Source organism: Vigna unguiculata, chromosome 2 (assembly GCF_004118075.2).
Source record: "Vigna unguiculata cultivar IT97K-499-35 chromosome 2, ASM411807v1, whole genome shotgun sequence".
Taxonomy (NCBI): domain Eukaryota; kingdom Viridiplantae; phylum Streptophyta; class Magnoliopsida; order Fabales; family Fabaceae; genus Vigna; species Vigna unguiculata.
The window spans coordinates 30,396,688-30,410,613 of NC_040280.1; the positions used below are offsets into that span (position 1 = coordinate 30,396,688).

The following is a 13,926-nucleotide window of genomic DNA, read 5'->3' on the forward strand; positions in this document are numbered from 1 at the left end:
TTTTTTCATTTTCTTATTCTCAATATTTCAAAACCACTTAGAAGATGACACTTTATGTTGTAAGAGAAAGTTGTCAAAATTTAGTAGTCAAAATATCATTGTCCTATGTAAAAACGTTATATAGAAATTATGTACTGGACTCAACATTATAATATGATCTAAACCGTAGTGTTAGATTGTCCTCAGCTCCATGATAAAATTTTATACAGGAATGCGGAAAAATTTAACCAATTATTAATTACAACATATAACTTAATATATCCACATCCAAATTATCCATCTTTAAGCAACTCCCAGTCAGAATTACTCAAGGACTGAGACTACCCTTGACTGTAACAACTTATGGTTTATCTAGTACTTCAATAACTTTAATAACAAAAAGATTATTCATTAAAAAAATACATTATCAACTTCTTGTATTCATCTAAAGACCTACCGAGATTCGTTATTCTGGACAACCAAAGTGGACAGCAGAATTAATCCCAATAAAACACCTTTTATTGTCTAATAACATGGCTGTCTAGCCAACCATAACCACATTCTTCCTAGATTAAATAATAACTGATACATGTAGAAACAACATTTTATTGCCACATACAAAACATAACCTTCCCGCACATAAATTATAATTGCCTTTTATTTTTTCTGACATGAAGGCTCATCAGAATTTGGCCCATCAAGCTCCTTGCTGAATGTTTTTATCCAGAATTTCCAATTTCTCGGCACCAGGCTTGTCAAGTTCTTCTAAAGCTGCCCACAACTTTGGATCCTCATAATCCTTAATCAGAAAATCAGGTTTTGCTTTCATCAGTAAATCCTCTGGGTTTCGTATAGCTATGCCAATAACAGGCATCCCAGCAGCCACTCCAGCAGTAATTCCTGAAAACGAATCCTATTACAGAAAAATAGAAAGCATGTCAAAAGCAAGTCTAGAACAAGTTCTTCTTTAGTAAGACACACAAAAATGCAGACCTCAAATACAAATGTGTGATCCTTCGATGCCTTCAGAACTTCAAGAGCTTTCAAGTAGGGGTCGGGATGAGGTTTACCACGTTCACATTCATCACCAATAATAAGAACATCAAAGAAGTCCGAGAGACCAAGTTTTGAGATCATGAGTTCTGCATTTACTCTTGGAGAATTGGTAACTGCAGCTCTCTTCAGACCACGCTTTTCAACCCATGCCGTCACTTTTTCAAGGCCTTTCACAGGCTTCAGTTGCTCTCTCGCCAATCTGGATAGTCCATAAGAGAATTATCTTCTGAAGCTTCAAATGAATCACATGGAGAAAGAGTATACACATTTTTTTTATAGGCAATGTTAATTGTTAGTATTTGTTAGTAGGAAAAGTTGAATCCAAAAACTCTCCCACCTTCATTTTCAAACTCACAAAACCAATTTTATATCTTCAAATAATTAGCGAAGGAGTTAAACCTACGACCTCTCTCACCCTTTCTTCTAACTTTACCACTAATTAACTTTGTAGCTCCTGAAGGGTGTACACATAGCTAGATAGATATAGAGAGAGAGCAGGGTTTACCTCTGGAACATGGCTTCCTTATCTTCTACAAACTTCAAACCTTGTTCCGGATCATCAGGAAAGGGAACTGAGGCAGCATCGATGTTGTTCTTGCCAGAAAATTTTTCAACAAAAAATTCCTCCGTTATAGGAACACCTCCATTAAAACCAATCTGACAGCCACCAAGGTTCGTGTTAGTTCACTAATAGCAATTGATCTTGTGCTTGGTGATGGTGGTTTGCAAATACCACAAAAGGAATATTGCAACAAAATAACTAAAAGTTATTTTCTAAATGTTTTCCATTGAGACTTTTATACTAAGAAAAGAAGCAGTACCTTCAGGAGCATTTCACGCAAAGCTTCGTAGTGGAGTGGATCAGAATCACAGAGTGTTCCATCTACATCGAAGAGCACAGCTTCAAGTGGAGCAAGTCCAGTGAGAGAACTCATGCTGCTGCTACAACATGAAGGTAATAATGACAGACAAGTTCAGCAAATGATCAGAAATTGGCTGTGTGCTAAATTTTCTTTTCTATCACAAAGCAAACCACAAACTAACTATTCCAAAGCTTGGACTTTTGCATACAGCCACCTGAATGGCTTATATATATTTGACATGCCCCCTCATGCTTGATCCCTTTTGACTTAGAACATAGAAAATATATTGCAGACCCCCCTTTTTTTGAAATTTAGCTTCTATTTGGAAGAATAATGATAACAAGTATCCAACATTAAACCAAATGGTTATAATAGCTCCGATATTTCAAAGCTTAAATTAATGAGTGAAAGCACATAATGGATTTTATATTTTACAGTGCAGAGCACATCTCATTTACATGTATGCAGGTTCCTCTGCAGAGCTGGCCGGTTAAACCAGATGACAGCAATGTGAAAATGAGGACAAAGAATTTGACATATCATAAATCTTTAGAGTGCAAAATCCAACTTCATCTTCCCTTCTCCTACATGATTTTAATCTCAACAGAAAATATAATAAAATATAATAAAAATCCACAATTTTGCTTGAAAACAAAAAGGGTGTGGATAGTGGAGTCCACAGAATAAGAAAGGGTCATATAACCTCAGTTCTCAAGGTGTTGGAAAAAGTAGATAAAGGTTCAATGTCTAATGAACACCACATCAATGAAGGTTTGTTAAAGTGTTACCAATGGAAGAGATTAATAGATTAAATGCGGAATAAATTGATGGGACAAGATTGAATTAGAGAAGCTATTGTATTATCACACAAAAATTCACCCAGTACAAAAAATGAACCAAGACTTGCTTTTGTGCCCACATTTATTCAATAGTTACTAAACTATTACAGGTACTAAACCATGAAACAATTTATTATAATTTAAAAAGACACTAAGTAATAACAAAAACGCGTCAAACAGAAACAAACTTCTCAAACTGAAACAAGGTTTGTGAATAATGGGTGGTACTACAACATGCATGAAAACGAACACACATGAAGAAAACAACGGTGTCCTTGGAATTCGAAATGAATCCTAGCTGTTAGAACAACACGAACTACGTTGCAAGTGATGGAAGGAAGCACCTTGGGAGGCAATGCAAAGAAGAAGGCTTGGTGAAGGTTTGTGTGAGACTTGTTTTGGTGCAGGCAAGGTGAAGTTTTGTAGATGGAAAAAATTTTACCAGCGAAGGTGAAACGTAATTAGGGAAGCATGGGATTATCAAGTACAAACAGGTCATGGATAACGAAATCCAAAGGTGTGTGGTATGCAGAAAAAGAAAAGATTGTTACTTCGCGATAAGAAGCATGGTACATGTCGACTCTGCCAAAGACCGTCAGAGGTAAACACTGTAGTATGTTGTTTCACGTCTTTCAAAAGGTAGAGATAGATCACTTAATTTATTTTTTTCTTACAATATGTCATGAAACTGTGTCGGTGAAATTATTCTCTCGAATCAATTAAATAACAGAACTTATCTTCAGCTTATCTCTCATCAATAAATATAATCTTTCAAATAAGAATGAGCAATCAAGTCCAGTTCTAAAGTAAATAAAATAAAAAGTATTTCTTAATATTATAAACTATCAATCAATTTATTTCGATAGTAAATAATAAGATAACAAATTGATGTCTAATTGTAAATGTTGATTGTACTGTTTTTTTATCTCAACTTATATGTTTATATCTATCATTTTGTTTATTATGATAACGTAGGTTAAGAATCAGATCTATCAATTTATTATGATTCAAGAAAGATTGTGTCAAGGTAAAGAATATCTCTAAATTAGCTTTTGAAAATAATTTGTATATTTTAATTTCTTTTAACTCCTTCCATCCGAAATTAAAAATAAAGGGTGAGATGGAAATTCTTATAAAAATTGAAGAAATTTTTAAATCAGAATCGCGAAATGAACTAGTGTTTTATATCCAAATTCACAATAGATTTATAATGTAATTACACTGTTTTTTTTTAGATGAAGACAGATGCAAGATAATATTCAATAATGACAAAATTCAATTAAAAAATATAAACTTTTTGAATTTTTAAAAGAATAAATTTTTTAATAAAAATATCTAAATTTACAATAAACTAATATTTATTCTTCATCTTACTGTAATTATGAATTATTTGAAGGATTTGATTATGTTGAGCAAAAACTACGGTACACTTTAGCACTACAATGTCCTTGGCTTGACCCACGGGTTCATAGCTAGCTAGCAATGAAATTATTGCTAAGAAAGAGAAATAAATTCTGCCAGTTTCACTAGTAATTCAAACTGAAGGAGCACTGCTAGCCTTGTCAAGTTCTTCCAAAGCAGCCCACAATTTTGGATCATCATAATCCTTAATCAGAAATGCAGGTTTTGCTTCCATCAAAAGATTTTCTGGGTTTCTAGTAGCCAATCCAACAACAGGCATCCCAGCTGCAACTCCAGCTTTGATCCCAGAAAAAGAATCCTACCAGAAAAAATAAGATAAAACAATGAGTCAAGAGCATATCCAGACAATTTATTCTTCAACAAGGCATTAGAAAAGTGCAGACCTCAAATACAAATGAGTGATCCCTTGATGCCTTCAGAGCTTCAAGACCTTTAAGGTAGGGGTCTGGATGAGGCTTGGCATGTTCACATTCACTACCGATAATAACAGCATCAAAGAAATCTGAGAGGCCAAGTAAGGATATCATGAGCTCTGCATTTGCTCTTGGAGCATTGGTAACTGCAGCTCTCTTCAACCCACGAGCTTCGATCCATTTCCTCACTTTATCAAGGCCATTCAAAGGCTTCAGTTGATCAGCTGCCAATCTGGACAATCCATCAGAGAATCATGAATTATCTTCTAAAGCTTCAAATGGACCACATGGGGGAATGGTGGAGAGAGGAATGTAACAGAAAGTAAGCATTTCTTACCTCCGGAACATGGCTTCCTTATCATCCACAAACTTTAAACCTCGTGGCAGATCATCAGGAAAGAGAGACCGTGCTATATCATCATTGTGTTTGCCAGCAACAATCTCAATAAAGAATTCCTCGGTTATGGGAGCACCACCATTGAAACCAATCTGACAACCACAGAAGATTCTATTAGTTTTCTAATAGCTATAGATCATGGGCTTAGTTATGCTGATTTGTAAAGAATGAAAGGAATATTGAAAAAAAAAAAAAACTCTTTTTTCAATACTTTGAACTTAAAAAACTTTTCTACTAAGAAAAGACACACGACCTGTTGAAGCATTTCACTGAAGGCAAGGTAGTGGAGAGGATCGGAATCACAGAGAGTTCCATCTATATCAAAGAGCACTGCTTCAAGAGGAGCAAGTTTGGTGAGAGAACTCTGGCTGCTGGCACAACAAGATAGTAATAATCAGTGACAAGTACAGCCAAGAATATAATCATATACTAAAATTTCTACTGTAAAGTATGACAAATACCCAGTAACCAACTACACCAAAAGCATAAGCTATTGGGTGTGGCGTATAACTGGTTTATATATCTAACGTGTTCCTGCAAGAGTCCTTTTGAATTAAAATATAGATAATACACAGATGTCCTTCCATTCTGTAGAAACTTAACTTCTATTTAGAAGAATCAAGATAACAAAACTCGAGTTTTGGAACTAGGACACAATTATAGAGGCTTTAATGCCAAGATATTAAACGTTTTTTATGTCTTAACAATACAAAATATATCTCATTTATAAGTATCCAAGCCCCTCAACAGCTGGTCAGTTAAACAAGAAAACAATATTGTAATGACTAAGAAATCGACAAATCACACGCCATGCATTCAATGGTTTGGGTATTGGATTTGGATGTTAATTCACATAGCTGCAGCAGTAAAGGCAATGTTGAAACCGATGCAATAGACAATACAGCAACTGATAATTGGATATTTCTTTGACAACAAACTTAAGATACAATAGGATATGCATCAAACAACTTGGACTTTGTCAATTTAATAACCTGTGACCTTTTCACCTGAGATGGGTATCCACCATCCACACAGTCACATGAATAACTAACAAACAAGGCCACCAATTCAGCGCAGACAGAGGTACCTTAGCACCACCTAATATCAGAAGACTACTTGGGGCAGTTGGCACGTGTATGATAAATCCAAGATTCATGTTCTTCACTCAAAAGGCTCAAAATTAATCGGAGAAAAGACTCTTGTTGTAACTTTCAAGTTGAGAAAGGTAAATCTAACAGGAAATCTAATATGGAGGCAATTCAATCTCCTACTCTCCCCTTCCTTCTCCATTAATCTTGATCTCAACCAAAAAAAAAAAAAAAAAAACAAATCCATCCACCCATCCATTCATAAAATACTCTTTATTTGTAAGAAACGATTGATCCATGTGAAACACCACTGAAGTTCGAATAACAAATACTTGTGACAGAATGATGAGTGACCCAAAAACCAAAGGCTAGGTTTCTGAAACGTGCCATTGGCATACAGAAACATAGAAAATGGAAAAATTTTATCAACCATTGCAGATATTGCAGATACGTGTAAAGAAAAGGTAGAAAACCTAGTGTCCCTGAGAATTGAAATTGCTCAGTATTATAAAAAAAATGGATACCTACCTTGAATTGCAATTCTCTGAAGAAGCAGTCATTGTTACTGAATGCAGAGAAAGAAGAGGAGTAGAGAGAGAACAGAAAGAGTTACGTGAACAATTTCAATGGCAATAGCATGTTAATGGAGTCCAATGGAATCTGCATAAAAGCATAAAAAAAATAGTAAATATGGGATATGCCATATGCTATACCTGACAGTGTACTTTTTAAAATAGCTGATAATACTTACTTAATCACTTTTCATAATTTTTTATACACTTAATCACTTTTCATAATTTTTTATACAATGACTTCCAAACCATAAACTTATTACTTTTTACAATAATTATCTTAAATAAAAGTATGTTGATAATAATATTTAGTAAACAATATAAAAATTTACACACTTAATGTCAATAAATTAAAAATCATAATAAATGCATTTTAAAATAATATTTACACATAAATGAGTTAAATACGTTATTTTTTCTCTCAAATTATTGTAATAAAATATAAATTTTATCAAATTTACATAAAATATTATTTTTAATGAAATAAATTTGAAGATAATTTTATAATAAGAAATATTTTATGCCTAATTTTTAGAAAATGAAGGAAGGAAGATAATTTTTTATAATAAGTGCTTTGAAGAAAAAAAATTTGATGAAAACCCCAATTTCTGGGAAAGCGAAGAAAAAATTTGCTTCGTCTTGTTGTTGGAGTCAAAAGTGAGTGGCTAAGCTTTTATTTAGGCATGGAACTAATTTTGTGAGGTCAATGATAGCCTGTCAGTTTCATGCGTCACATGCCCCTGTTATGTTTTATATTTTATTATGTAATAAATAAATATACTTTTAATGTGTTTTATGCTTAACTAAGAAATATAACTTTTAATGTAGCATGGTCTTTTATCCCGCTACCATAGGGTGTACATGAAATCTATGAGGGTAGGTGTAAAAAGAAATGAACAAATTTCTGCAAAATTCCATGTCCACTCTTATTAGTGGAGAAGTTCTCAAATGGCCCAAAACAAAACCACTGATGAAACTTGAATAATACAAATTAATGTTAATAATATATATATATATATATATATATATTTGTTTTCTATAAAGATCTATAAATATATTTCGTATATTAACAAAAAAATTTCAATTAACCAAAGTTAATTTATTCATCTTGAATTTTAGAGAACTTACTTTAAATCATAGTATCCTCTCGATTTCTTTTTCATTTAAATATTTATCATATAATTACTTTAACATTATTTCCCTTTTAGTATAATTTATTTAATATTTAAAATGGTATTATTAAGTTAAAATGTTATACTACTAAATTAAGATGCATATCTTAACAAAAGACAAAAATTGATCATAATAGTCATGGAGGTGGGTCAACAATATTATGGCACTAATCTTTGTGTGCCCACAGTTTATAAATAATACTATTATTTTTTACTTCACATTTTCTGTTTCTCTTCGTCACATCACAACCTATTTACTTTCATACCTTCTCTGTTATAAGTGAGCCTGCAACTGCTTCTTCTGCATTGATGCTTCCTGTATTAGGAATTTAAGTCTCCCGTTAAAAATAAAAAATAGAACATTATATAAAGATAAAGAATCATAAATTCAATGTCTTAAAATTTTGAATTAACAGTAATATTAATATTTTATGTAAATGAATTCAGGTCTCGTTAATACTGTAACTGTCCAGTGAAACCCCTCTCTATTACATCTTATTCTTTTCTTCAATGCCTTGTTCCTAACACCCAAGGTAATACACCTTGAAACATATTATCAAAACTTAATATTGTTCATCGCCAACCCAAGTGAGAACTGAAGAAGATACCTACATTAATTGTATCAAAGTGCAGAAGAACCTAACTTTTTCTCCTATATTACTTCACATAGCACATTCAGAATGAACAATTGAGTCTTTGGTTATATCCAACTGTTAGGTGCTCAAAGGTCAACCACCTCTCATAGTCAAACGTCTCTTCCTTTTTGGCTAACACCTTTGAATATAGCATCAGAGTTGCTTAAAAGCATTTTCCTGTCAAATTTTAAAATAAGCCATCAGAATCATCATCTTTTGTTAGTGTCCATACCAAGATTTCACCTTAAGAAAGCATTTCTATTTGTCAACTAAAAATAAATAAACATAAAGCATGGCAGTTTTGAAAGGTCACAACACAAGGTGGTTTTTCAACATCATATACTCGAGTATATGTATCTTGTAGTCTAATTAAGTAGGTAGCTGAGAAACAATTGCGTTTCGCATTCAGATTTCAGAGTGTGAATTTTTTTCTTAGCATTCTGTATAGTCAAAGTTGGTAAATTGACCAAATTCTGTATAAATAGTAGAATTGTGGTTTGTTCCATGCATCACCTGAGTGTTCTTAATTAATCTCCATTTGTGAACTTGTTTCTTTCACTTTCACGCATGGCGCTTTATCTTTTCTGTACTTTTCTTGTTACCAACTTGATTTTCATGCAAACTCTGGCTGATACTTCGTGCACCGATTGTTTCACTCATTCTCGAGCAGCATATTATCCAAATTCTGAAGAACAAGGAACAGATGGTATGAAGTGAAACTGATGTGACAATGCTGAAAAATCAAACTAAAAGTGTTACCTAAAATGTTCTTGTGAAATTCATTGCAGCCGGTGCATGCGGGTTTGGTTCCTTTGGTGCCACGATCAATGGCGGGGATGTATCTGCTGCATCTTCTCTTTACCGAAATGGTGTTGGTTGTGGCGCCTGTTACCAGGTGAGTTACCATTAAAAAATGTGTGTCTAGTTTATGATTTCTATGCCTTAAACTTGTACGCATGATCTTGAAAAGTGAAACTGATATGTTGTGTAAATAATGAACAGGTGAGGTGTACGAACAGTGGCTATTGCTCAAACAATGGTGTGACTGCAGTCATAACTGACCAAGGTTCAAGTGATAACACAGATTTCATTCTCAGCAAACATGCATTTAGCAGAATGGCTCAAACCACTGATGCAGCTGCTTCTCTACTAGCCATTGGCGTGGTTGATATTGAATATAGACGGTAACATGACTAAAACTCTTTTTTCAATATTTTTCTACTTAACTGGGTATTCTATATATCTTTCTCTGTCTCTGCAGTGTTTCATGCAGCTACCCAGATAAAAATATAACGATCAAGATAGACGAGAGCAGCAACAACCCTTATTATTTGGCTTTTGTTATTTGGTATCAACAAGGAAGGAGAGACATAACTGCTGTGCAGCTCTGTGAGGTACTATCTATCTCCCAATGAACTCCATTTGTGATATGTGAAATGTGAATACTAATTTTTCTTTTCAGATAATTTTCGTTAGTAGGTAAAGTGTGAATACTAGAGATAATATTTCTCATCTGCGAAGGATATTCATACGTCTCTTAGAAATCTAAGTATGAGTCTAAGTTTCATATTGAGTAAAAATGAGAAAGTTGAGGTTTGTGATTAAGAATAGTGTCCGTTTCTTACCTGTGAGTTGGACGTATATTTGACTAGTGTTGTATCTCTCCGTAATCCTCTCTCTAAATACACTATGTAGGATCATAATTGTTTGTGATAGGTAAATAACGATCATATCTCATGCAGACTCAAAACTTTGAGTGTAAATTACTTGACCGAAGCCATGGAGCTGTGTGGACTAGTACCTCTCCACCAAGTGGACCTTTGTCTTTGAGAATGTTGTTTAGTGATGAAGAAGAGGGAGAAGAAACTTGGGTTGTTCCAGCAAATAACATACCCGGAGATTGGAAAGCTGGAGAAACATACGATTCAGGGGTACAAGTGAACCAATAGAGAATCTGACAAAACTAATTCATATTATGTAATCAGAAAAATATCATATCATGTTTAGATGATTTATTGTCCCCTCCTTTATGAATTTTGACGTTGTTTTTTCTCTTAATAAGTAGTGATGGCATACTTTGTGTATCATATACTATACAAATCACCCCTTTCCATTGTATTGAAACAATTAAATAAAGGTTTTGATCTGAATACCTTAAGTCGTCAAGAGTTTCAAATATCGGAAGCTCAAGTAAATAACAAGAGCAATGCTTTAATAAATAATGATTGTGGAGTGAATATATGTAATATGCTATAATTGATTAGATATTAGGTTATTTAATTCACGATGAAAAACAAAAGTGGATTTTCTAATGTTTGTAATTCAAATAAAAATAATAATTATGAATTGCTAACCAAACAACCAAACCTAGATTTCCGAACAAATATGTAAAATCATGATAGCAAAATGAAGGTTGCTATACGTAGTTTATGGAAGGAGAAACGACTATGAGAGAAGACCCAAATTATTCTAAGAAATAGACGTTATTTCTAATAATAATAAATTTATAAATCTTCTTTTACATCTTCGTAAATAACGACAGCAACAAATAAGATTCTAAACAACTGTGTATCCCTGTCACCACAGGCAACAGACAGAAGAAAACACAAAGGTTTTGTGAGGAAAAAGGTTAGTCTTTTCTTTAATTTTTTTAATTGATTGATTCTTTAAATTTAAAAATAAAAACATGTAAGTTTAGTCTTTTCTTTAGTATTATGGCAGTGAAAAATTTTCAATCATAAGTTTAAACGTTAAATATTAATTCAATTGTTTTTGTAAGTAAAAGTCTGATTCATATATTTGAAATTACAGCAATTAAAAACACATTTTTCCTTAAATTTATTGTTTTGGGTTTGGGTTATTGGTAATGACAGAGGCATTTTCTCTGTTACTCTACGATCTTAACTACTGGAGCAAGCTACAAATTAGTAAGTTACGCTCCAACAAGAGAATTAATGCCATGAAATTAACAAAATTAACAATTCATTTTTATTTCCGTCCCTAAGCTTATGTTAATTTTCAAAAAATATATATATCAATCTGCCAATCTGTAAGTCCCACATCGAATAGTTACTTACGATTATCGTGCTTTATATAGGATATCTGGCCTTTGAAAACTGTGTTCGTTAAAAGGAGAGATGGTTGGCATCTCCCCTGACAGGGACGGGAACAGCCTTCGGGCTTTCCTATACACATCCGGTTAAGGCTACCCACCTTTCGGTGGATCTATAACCCAATTTTTTTTTTCTTCATAGATTCGTTCCACTCTCATTAGTGTACAAGTGAAAGAAGTTTTTTTTTTTTTTTCCTTCCACTGACATTGACATTTTCTTTATGGCTTTACCTCTCTTGGCATTACTAATGGTTCAAATAATTGATAACTTCATCCTCAGCTCCTGATGTTGAGATTCATGGCAACCATGTTTCTATTTCAGTGGAAGATAGTGTTCCAATTGCAGGTACTGCAGCAGTGATGTTTTGAAAGAAGGCTCCAACAGAGATTTTATATGTCAATAAACAAAATTCAAAACCAAAGTGACTTCCGACAACATGCTGCAGCTGTTAGACAAGGTTAATTTTAGTTCTGTCTCTTCACAATGTTTCTGTTAATTGACACAGCTAACTCCAGATTCTAAACATGTCATGTTCTAAAGGTTTTAGGAGTGTTTTTATTCTCTCACTTTATCATATACTCAGACAAAACCAGAAGAGGAATTATGCTTCCTGGGAAGTGGAAAATGAGTATTTTTCTTTTGTCCAAAATAAAGATGTTTTGGTCCCATATCACTATGATCAGAAGCACAAAATAAAAGTTAATAAATGAAGGGAAGCACCATAAAAGACATACTTGTCTTCCTTTTTGTGTGTACATCTAAAATATTAATAAAATTAAGTTCATATATATTCATCAATTTAATAGTTGAGTTTTTATTATAATTAAATATGAAAAACAATGAATAACAAACTAAACCCCTCAAAGATTTGTTTTTAATCAAGTCGAAGATACACAAGTGACTATGGACTATAAAATTCTGTTCCAACTAATATACTTGCGTATTAAATTGGAGCAATTTAATATCAAATAATCAAATTTACATTTTCAGACATTTCTTTGGTAGTTTAACCAAAGAGCTGGAATCCCTGTGACAACTCCGGTGGAGCCATTACCGGCCACCGGCACCCCAGTCACCGCCGCAAACGGCATAGAATTGGAACTACAAGAAGAACGTTCCGGCACTTTCACCCTCACCGAAATATTTATAACCCCGTTTCTCCTAACGTTACCGTCCCACAACCTATAGCTCAAGAAATGCAGCTGATTTTCTGGCACATACCCTCCGATGAAATCAGAAACCGGTATTCGTGCAACACCAACACTGTTAGACCCCGTCAACGACGACGACGACGACGTTTTGGACCTCACCTCGACGGTTATGAACCTTGCATGCAACGGCACGTTCACCACAACCTTCTCATTCCACGAAGGGTAGCTTCCACCCTCGGAATCCACTTTCGTGACGGCACCTCCATCGCTGCTTGCGTCGGAGTGAACCGTCACAAATGTGTTTCCTCTTACGGGTTTTTTATTCATTTGGAGATTCTCTGCGGATAAAACTGTTAGTTCCACTGTTCTTGACATCGTGATTTATGACGATTAAAAAAGAATGTATGTACAAGATTTGTGTGTGATGCGCTGAAATTTTGGGCTGAAGAGAAGGAAGAAGAAGAGTTAAATATTATGAGGTTTGGGAAACGTGAGAGAAAGAAGAGAGAAAGAAAGAGGTTGCTTCTTTTTAATGGTGAAGCACTTTCCTGTGGCTTTGAATATGAGCCGTTATTACAACATACGTGGTTTTGAAAGTTGACGGAGTAAGGAACGTGTGTGTTACGAGGAAGTTTCAGTCCTGTTGGAAAGAATTTTCAATCCTTTTATACAATTATAATATTACACGTTCAACACTGCTTTATTCCCTGTATTTAACATATTTATATAAAGAATAAATAAAAGTGTATTAAAGAAAAATTATAACGACCAAGACTTTATTGAAATCTATTAATTGATATTTTAATGTAAACAACTGGGTGTATGATTATGTAATTTCCGTATTATGATTTTTATTGATTATGGTACTCTCAAATAAAAGAAAACATTTTTTTATGTATTATAGTGAAGAAAATTTGTATAGTTCGTTGTACTCATATACTACTTGTTTTTAGTGATTTTTTTTTTAGTTGGAATATTTTTGCGAAAAGTCGAAAACACCCTTGAGAATGAAATGTTTGATTTGTCTCTTTGTTGAGTAAATTCCAAGAGTTTTATGATTTGATTAAAACAAGGGTTTTCTGCAGACCAAGTCAACTACTGACTTTGTTGACAACAATAAATTGAGGAAGAAACAAGTGGAGAGACACCGGGAAGGTTAGTAGTTTTTGGAATTTGGAGAATGCTGCCGCACGTGTTCTTCTTAGGAAAAAATAATGTTTTTTTAT

General features: G+C 33.6%; 4 protein-coding genes and 1 non-coding gene across 11 annotated transcripts; 2 read left to right on the top strand and 3 right to left on the bottom strand.

Moving 5' to 3' along the window:
- Window positions 1-234: 234 nt before the first annotated feature.
- On the bottom strand, window positions 235-3,377 carry LOC114172651 (haloacid dehalogenase-like hydrolase domain-containing protein Sgpp). 6 transcript variants are annotated; one of them, XM_028056995.1, is made up of 5 exons: window positions 3,289-3,377; window positions 1,857-1,974; window positions 1,541-1,692; window positions 973-1,234; window positions 235-892 (listed from the first exon to the last, which is right to left on the bottom strand). In XM_028056995.1, the coding sequence occupies exons 1-5, from the start codon at window positions 3,303-3,305 to the stop codon at window positions 677-679; spliced, it is 765 nt and encodes a 254-aa protein (XP_027912796.1). In that variant the 5' UTR covers window positions 3,306-3,377; the 3' UTR covers window positions 235-676. The 6 variants fall into 6 exon arrangements, with proteins under 6 accessions (XP_027912796.1, XP_027912790.1, XP_027912793.1 ...); XM_028056989.1 differs by having other exon boundaries at window positions 3,082-3,330; XM_028056992.1 differs by having other exon boundaries at window positions 1,857-1,977; window positions 3,289-3,320.
- Window positions 3,378-4,107: 730 nt separating this feature from the next.
- On the bottom strand, window positions 4,108-6,781 carry LOC114172095 (haloacid dehalogenase-like hydrolase domain-containing protein Sgpp). Of its 2 annotated transcripts, none has more exons than XM_028056798.1 (5): window positions 6,586-6,781; window positions 5,223-5,337; window positions 4,910-5,061; window positions 4,543-4,804; window positions 4,108-4,457 (listed from the first exon to the last, which is right to left on the bottom strand). In XM_028056798.1, the coding sequence occupies exons 1-5, from the start codon at window positions 6,615-6,617 to the stop codon at window positions 4,272-4,274; spliced, it is 747 nt and encodes a 248-aa protein (XP_027912599.1). In that variant the 5' UTR covers window positions 6,618-6,781; the 3' UTR covers window positions 4,108-4,271. The 2 variants fall into 2 exon arrangements, with proteins under 2 accessions (XP_027912599.1, XP_027912597.1); XM_028056796.1 differs by having other exon boundaries at window positions 5,223-5,340; window positions 6,586-6,757.
- Window positions 6,782-8,964: 2,183 nt separating this feature from the next.
- Window positions 8,965-10,536, top strand: LOC114166415 (expansin-like B1). The gene is made up of 5 exons (XM_028051151.1): window positions 8,965-9,142; window positions 9,225-9,331; window positions 9,439-9,620; window positions 9,698-9,830; window positions 10,179-10,536. The coding sequence occupies exons 1-5, from the start codon at window positions 9,004-9,006 to the stop codon at window positions 10,383-10,385; spliced, it is 768 nt and encodes a 255-aa protein (XP_027906952.1). The 5' UTR covers window positions 8,965-9,003; the 3' UTR covers window positions 10,386-10,536.
- Window positions 10,537-11,554: 1,018 nt separating this feature from the next.
- On the top strand, window positions 11,555-11,679 carry LOC114174774. The gene has a single exon (XR_003602736.1). It is a non-coding gene; the product is annotated as a U6atac minor spliceosomal RNA (small nuclear RNA).
- Window positions 11,680-12,372: 693 nt separating this feature from the next.
- On the bottom strand, window positions 12,373-13,205 carry LOC114173189 (BON1-associated protein 2-like). Its single transcript, XM_028057445.1, has one exon. It carries the CDS (start codon window positions 13,073-13,075, stop codon window positions 12,536-12,538), a length of 540 nt encoding a protein of 179 aa, XP_027913246.1. The 5' UTR covers window positions 13,076-13,205; the 3' UTR covers window positions 12,373-12,535.
- Window positions 13,206-13,926: the final 721 nt, after the last annotated feature.

Bases quoted from the DNA above. Each gene is read 5' to 3' on its own strand.
- LOC114172651 (XM_028056985.1), bottom strand. From the start codon at position 3,236: ATGACCTGTTTGTACTTGATAATCCCATGCTTCCCTAATTACGTTTCA. The intron at 1,978-3,081 runs GTGCTTCCTTCC...TTCATGTTGTAG, and splicing joins TCTTTGCATTGCCTCCCAAG to CAGCAGCATGAGTTCTCTCA. The intron at 893-972 runs GTCTGCATTTTT...TTTCTGTAATAG, and splicing joins ATCACACATTTGTATTTGAG to GATTCGTTTTCAGGAATTAC.
- LOC114172095 (XM_028056796.1), bottom strand. From the start codon at position 6,617: ATGACTGCTTCTTCAGAGAATTGCAATTCAAG. The intron at 5,341-6,585 runs GTAGGTATCCAT...TTGTTGTGCCAG, and splicing joins TCAGAGAATTGCAATTCAAG to CAGCCAGAGTTCTCTCACCA. The intron at 4,458-4,542 runs GTCTGCACTTTT...TTTTTCTGGTAG, and splicing joins ATCACTCATTTGTATTTGAG to GATTCTTTTTCTGGGATCAA.
- LOC114166415 (XM_028051151.1), top strand. From the start codon at position 9,004: ATGGCGCTTTATCTTTTCTGTACTTTTCTTGTTACCAACTTGATTTTC. The intron at 9,332-9,438 runs GTGAGTTACCAT...AATAATGAACAG, and splicing joins GTTGTGGCGCCTGTTACCAG to GTGAGGTGTACGAACAGTGG. The intron at 9,831-10,178 runs GTACTATCTATC...TATCTCATGCAG, and splicing joins CTGCTGTGCAGCTCTGTGAG to ACTCAAAACTTTGAGTGTAA.
- LOC114173189 (XM_028057445.1), bottom strand. From the start codon at position 13,075: ATGTCAAGAACAGTGGAACTAACAGTTTTATCCGCAGAGAATCTCCAA.